The sequence below is a fragment of the Eleginops maclovinus genome, chromosome 22, assembly GCF_036324505.1.
Source record: "Eleginops maclovinus isolate JMC-PN-2008 ecotype Puerto Natales chromosome 22, JC_Emac_rtc_rv5, whole genome shotgun sequence".
NCBI classification, from domain to species: domain Eukaryota; kingdom Metazoa; phylum Chordata; class Actinopteri; order Perciformes; family Eleginopidae; genus Eleginops; species Eleginops maclovinus.
The window spans coordinates 9,819,900-9,826,310 of record NC_086370.1 but is presented as its reverse complement, the minus strand read 5'-3'; the positions used below and the strand labels follow the sequence as shown (position 1 = coordinate 9,826,310).

Below are 6,411 nucleotides of genomic sequence, written 5' to 3'. Positions count from 1 at the left end.
TGTGGGAGTAAAAGAACGTGCAGAATTCTCCATGTTGTTTCGCGTTTTTCTGCTTCCAGAAAAGTAGTGACTTATTTGCATATTTCCAACACTTTTGGGAAAACACATTTATTTATCGCAAAATGTCTTTCCAGGAAAATCAAAATAAATCAGGATTGATGTATTTAAGCAACACATTGGGTGTATCAGTGACTGTTGGTCCCAAGTTGCCCCAATCTATTGGGGCCGGGGCCAAACTAGTGAAGGGGTGTTGACAGCAGCTAAAAATGTAACCTGCATTACCGTAGCTGTCCTGCTACTCCCAAATAAAACCACTAATATTTCAAAACTACTCATATACCCACACAAATTAGGTTCAATATAAAAGCTGCATAATACCCTCACATTGAAAGATACATTTCAGGTGCTTAGCAACTAATAACTGTGTAAATGGTGTATGAATGAAATCTAACTACGTAAGTGATTTTTGAGAATGAGGTGATGAAATAAATCTGGAAACAGCCATCCATCACAGCAGAGCTTCAGCGGGGAAAGTGGACAGTTTTCAGACACGTAGGAGCCAGCGTTAGAGACGGAGAGCCATGACGTACTGCATGGCTCCTGCCTGTCTGAAATCCCCAATCTTTAACACAAAACCAAATCTAAACTCCAATTAAAGGTTTTTTTGACTTTCATTTGCGAGCCTCTCTTGACCACCACTACTTATGGGTGGAGAAAAAAAGTCAGTTTCAAGTATTTGACAAAGTGTAACTCAAATGCTCATGTATCAAATGCCTTAATGTCTTCAGCACTTGATCTGTGTGAGTGTGTGTGTGTGCACATGCGAAACCAATATGTATTGTGGTGAAAATGTGACACGTGTACAAATGCACATCATGTGAGGTAAACATGTAGCCTGACACAATATCATCTCTATCTCCGTGGCGTCAGGCATCTTTACTGTAGCTCGTCTCTCCCCCCTCAGGACCTCTTCAGTCGCCGTAATCTCAAGGTTCTGGGCACATTTTCATTCCCCTCTGCGAGTGTGGATCTGGAACTAATAGAGGAGCTCGAGGATGCAGACTTGACAGATAGGCCCCTCAGACTTGCGGCCAGCCTGTTTTGGTTTGTCTGTGCCGTGTTATTGCTTGTGAGGGGGAGCCTCTGGGCCTGTTTCCCTGGAGTAAGCAGCTCTACTTCCACTGTGGTTTTCGTGCGCCCGGAGACTGGGAAAGCCTTGGACTCTGCCTTGGCTTCGGCAAGAGGAAGGGGCGGCAGCAGAGGAGGAAGGTCATGCCTGGATGTTTGTGTGGATCAGTCGTTGTAGGGAGTTTGCGTTGCAGCTGGAGGTCTCTCAAGGCACGTCCTCTTGGCCCTCTGTGGGTGAGGGTCTTTCCCTGAGTCGCTTGGCTTGCTCCTCTTGCTCTTTCTTGTCTCCTGACTGATTTCAGGTCGGCAGAAAACTACAGAGGCTCCGCTTGGGTTGATGCTGTCTGGAGGACTGTTCTCGGTCTGCTGCTCCTCGGTCAGGCCCCGCTTTTGAGTTGTCCAATCTTAGCCTCAGCTTCCTTTAAGGCACTGGGGCAAGGCACCATGTGGTCTGCCTCTGGGAGGGTCTTCTGACCACAGCTGGCCTCTTTTGGGCTTGATTCTGAATCTCCAGCTTTAATCTCCCCTCTTTGGTTTAGGGGACCGTCTCTCTGGTCAACCTGCTGTTCCCCCACACTGGAACCATGGAGCTCTCGCTGGACACCAGCTTGTTTGGCTCTGAAAAATGAAAGGACAAGAGGATATTAAAGTGTCCTTTCCGACCGTTGGGGCTGGAAAGTTTTGCATTAGATCATACTCACATCTTTTGAAGCACAGTCTTCTTTGTTTTCGTGGGGCTGTTTAAAGGCTCTAGGGTTTCTCCGACTCTGGAAAAATACTCTGATTGGCTTTGTTCGCTCAGCTCAGTCTAGAGAGGACAAACAGAAACGGTGTAAACAGAAAATATTATTTCTGGCATCCCCTGGAAATGTTTGGCTCCACATCCAACTGCTGTCATCATCTGGGATTGTCAAACATGAAAAAACATTCGATCACTGCTGTAAAATAATCCAATATCATAAACAGATATTTCATATAATTGTGTCCTCTTCTGGCTGAATTCGAAAATAGTGCGGACACTTTAAATATTGACCTATGAAACGGTACAAGAGGCCAGTTTTCCGTGATGCCTTTAGAGACACTTTGTAACCACCCAGCTGGCACAAATAATTACCCCCCACATTACACAAGCAATCAACTCCAAGGCTTTGGGAAATAGTCACAGGCTTGTCATGGAGGGACATGTGTTTCATGGTCTGCTGTCTGTGTTTGGAATGATGCTCACAGCCTGAGGCAGGGTTACAAAACGGTGAAACCATTTTGAAAGGTTAAAACATCGGTCACAGAAAGGATGATGAAACCGACCCGTTCGGAGGGAAAAACGCAAATATTGAATAAAAAGCATCTATGAGGACAGAAGATAAGTTAAAAAAAAGTAGGGAAAGTTGCCTCGTGGTTACTAGACTGTAGCAGCGCTTTGAGTTGCAGGTTCAAAGTTCAACACACCCACTTACTGAGGGGAGCCACTGAGGCAGAACAGGGAACTGGCCAGAGATTGCATCTCACTAACGTGTGCCCTCAACAGGTCACTAATGAAGGTTAATCACAGGTCCTCTCCTTGGCTGACCTAGAACAGACTCGGGTTTTATGAGGGAACGAGAGACACTGGTGGGAAATTGAGCAGAACTTAAAGGCTGAGAGCGCGACAATTCATCGTAAAATAATTGCATTAAAACATTGGAAGGAGAATACCAGGGTAGCTTTGGTTTGGAGTACATTTGTTTAACCTGGAAAGGCAGCATTCAGCTGAAAGGCTAAATGATTAGAGGTAAACTATCTCAGTCAAGCTGCAATAAGGCTATCAAAAACCTTATTGTGTAAATATTTTATGAAAGCACTAATAGTCAATCCTACAAAATTCATTGAGTCATTTGCTCAAAAGTATTGTGATATTTGTAACTACTTTACGCTGATGTTTAGCAGGCATGATATTTAGCAAGTTTATTGTAATAAGGTAGCATGCTAACAAATGCTAATCAGCACGAGGCACCTGGTTCTTTTAAGGCTGATCAAAATGCATTTTTTTTGCAGGTATTTGGTAACCAAAGTAATGGACACACTTTGACATGATGATCACATTAACTGAAAAATAAATGGATAACTGAAGCCAATTCGTCCTGAGGGAGGAATGAACACGTGCAATTTATCGCACAGTTGCCGAGATATTTCAGGTTATAACACAAATGTGAACCTCGTGGTGAAGCCAAAGAAAGTTAGGGATACAATCCATCCTCTTGGAAAGATGAATGTCTTTGGGCCGATCCATAAAGTAGATGTTGAGGTATTTCCCTGGAGATTCTGCTGGTGCACATGATGAAAGGTCAGTCATTATGATTCAGCCTCTCACCACTATGGATGTGCACACCAAATTAAATAGCAATCCTTTCAGGAGTTGTTCACATATTTTAGTCTGGGTCCGACAGACAGATTGCCGTCCATGGAGCCTGGCTAAAAAGACTCAGTCGACCTTTGCTTTGGGAAAATAAGACAAAAAACTTCTGTCTGACTCTACCAAGGTTGTGGCCATTTTGTTTATTGAATATCAGCCATTTTTTCAGATCACTATTATTCCATAAACTGGTTGGTAAAATGATCCATGTGCAGTCTTAATGCAAATCAGAAATGTGATAAGCTCTGGCCTCCACAAGTTGCCTTAAAACCTCATTGATAATGTCTGCATACCAGTGACAGCATTTGACACGACAGACAATGAGGAAGTAGTAATTGTCCCAAGCTGCAAGGGCAGGCTGGGGCGATGTGGCTTTGCTCAGGGTGTTGAAGCCTTGCTGCACTCTGGTCTGTGGTGCGGCAGATGGAATAAAGAGGCCGGAGGGATGGAGGGGAGTGGATAAGGAGGCTGGGCAACAGGGAAGTAGGCGGGGACGAGAAAGAACAGAGGACAAGATACTACATAAGGAACTAGAGAAAGAGAGAGTTTAGAGGGGAGTGCAACAAAAGGAGAGGCACCCCCAAGAGTCATATCGTCTGACCTCAACAGTCCCTCCAGCATGCCCACAAACACAAGAATCCTCTCACAGGAAGTCCTCCACAGGCTGCTCTTTGTGCACAGACGGCGTCATGCTAGAGTGTGGGCAGAGCCTCAGTCTTTACGCTCCCTTATATCCAAATGCAGCCCGCTTGGATTTGGGACAGTGACACATAAAAACTTGCCTTTGCCTGCGTACTCACACACCCACCCCGACAACAACAACAATTGTGAGAAAGAGGTGGGTGCCTTCATCTGCATTGCAAAGCCTTGATATGTATTCTCGTCTGTTTAATATGAATAAATGCCGTTTGAAAATGAACTTGAAAGAAAAATCAACAAGAACCAAGGGGAGGTTCTCTGGGAAAGTTTAGTGCCTGTTCTGTTCCTGTCGGCACGACTTCAAACGAGCAAAGAGAGAAAGACAGAGAGAAGGAACAGAGTGATGGAGAGGAAGGAGCATGAAGAGAGGAAGAGCTTGGTTATACATGGAAGGAAAAAAGATGAAAAGCAAGACAGAGAAATGGTGCATGAATTATTATCACCAGGGGTCGGATATTCTGTGTATAGCAACTACAGAAGAAAGTAGACGGATTAAATATGGAGAGAAGGAGGAAAGAGAGAGGGGGAGTAATCTGGTGCATGAACAACATTATAATTATCACAAGCTCTGTGGATAAAACAGTAAGTATTGTGTGGGAACCGAGGTGGCCTAATCTCGTACGGAATGATTCAGACCCCCAATAGCTGGAGCACGTCCCGTGAAACAGGAGGGAGGGAAGGATGGTTGGTGGTAAATAACAACTTCTACCCACCGCCACCGCCACCACTTCTCCCTCAGCAACAAGGGTTTAACTCCCCCACCGCCAGCCAGTCTACTCGCCCCCACACGAGGCTGCAAAACACTCGTGATGCAACACGTAGAGCAGACCGACAGCGCCATCCCCGGCCCCGGAGCCTCCAGAACAACACGGCTCCACCACAGGAGCTGCAACAAGACGGCACATCTGGATGTCAGATCATACGTAGATACGCCTGGCAAAAGGGCAAGGGGAGCAGGGAGGGTGAATCATTAGGTTTCAAAAGGATACCAGTACTGATTCTCAGAGCTCTCCCCAACTCTGGACGACTCCTGGAAACGACTTCAAAAAGATAACCGACAACAGGCTCCATAAAACACAGGGAATGAACAGTTTCTCCTCAACCGTCCAAGATAAGGTGGAACACAGATAGGAAGATTAAGCCTGCTATCTTTTAAGGCAGCTGCACTTGAAAGTAATGACCTGATACAGCTAAATAGTCTCTAAATAGTCTAAAATACTTCACTGCAGCATAGGATGACCAGACCTGTCTTGGTATCCAAAGAAATCACTTATTCGGTATCTTAAGCTACTTTGACATACAGAGAGGTTCTATATAGTTAGGAAGGAGCTCTCAGCTTGACAACCGCGCATTTTTATTGTTTATCCAACGGATTTTTCAAGGCTTGCAAAGACAAAGAGGTCCCCCTGTTTAAATTTCAAACATGGGAACTACCAGAGGAAAAAACAAGATAAAAAGTCAGAAAGCAGCTCAGCATGAAAAGGTCCGATGAACCATCAACTCACATTTGCTTGTGATCTGCCACAGGGGATTGTTTGTTTTTGGATAACTCTAATGTTTTTGTATCTGATCTCGCCCAACACACACAAAGCCAGCGAGATGCCGTCCTATAAAGGCAGTTATTCACTCGTCTGTCAGGAATATGATTCTCACCACTTGAAATGTTTAAATCCCTAAAGGTATTCGAAATATAAAAACTGAATTATTCTTTTCACAGAAAAGCCTCTGCACAGCTTTATGATGGCACAACTAAGTACACAAAATCCTTAAACTGGCATCAAGAAACAACACCATTTAACTGCTGCGGAAGATATACCTCCTACAGAGATGTTCCTGAATCTGGGCCGCAAATCCTACCCCCCCTTCCTCCTCCCACCCTGCTCCCACTGAGGAAACATGCCCTGTTTGTCTAAGCTCACCACATCTTCCCTGAAACAAAGTCAACAAACATGCATCGGCACATACTTGACTAAAAAAAGAGGACGGTTCTTATCCCTGAACAATGACAAACATTTTTGGATCCACCCATGTTTAAGGATTAAGACAAGCTGTTAACCCTTCAATAATCAATCAATGAAAGCAGCCTGAGACAGGGGGGAATGACGGGACATGACTGTGCTGTAAGAGATCCCGGCCATGTATTCGGCGTTGGTGAAGAGGAGAGCAACAGACACTGGAGGCTTGGGAAAGCAATG

General features: G+C 44.8%; 1 protein-coding gene across 1 annotated transcript in view; it reads right to left on the bottom strand.

The window, feature by feature from the left end:
• Positions 1 to 92: 92 nt before the first annotated feature.
• The window catches only part of slx4ip (SLX4 interacting protein), a 29,869-nt gene continuing 23,550 nt past the window's right edge, over positions 93 to 6,411 (bottom strand). The window contains 3 exon segments of the mRNA XM_063874855.1: positions 93 to 1,526; positions 1,529 to 1,746; positions 1,830 to 1,936. Coding sequence (XP_063730925.1) covers positions 961 to 1,526; positions 1,529 to 1,746; positions 1,830 to 1,936 — 891 coding nt within the window. The 3' untranslated portion in view covers positions 93 to 960.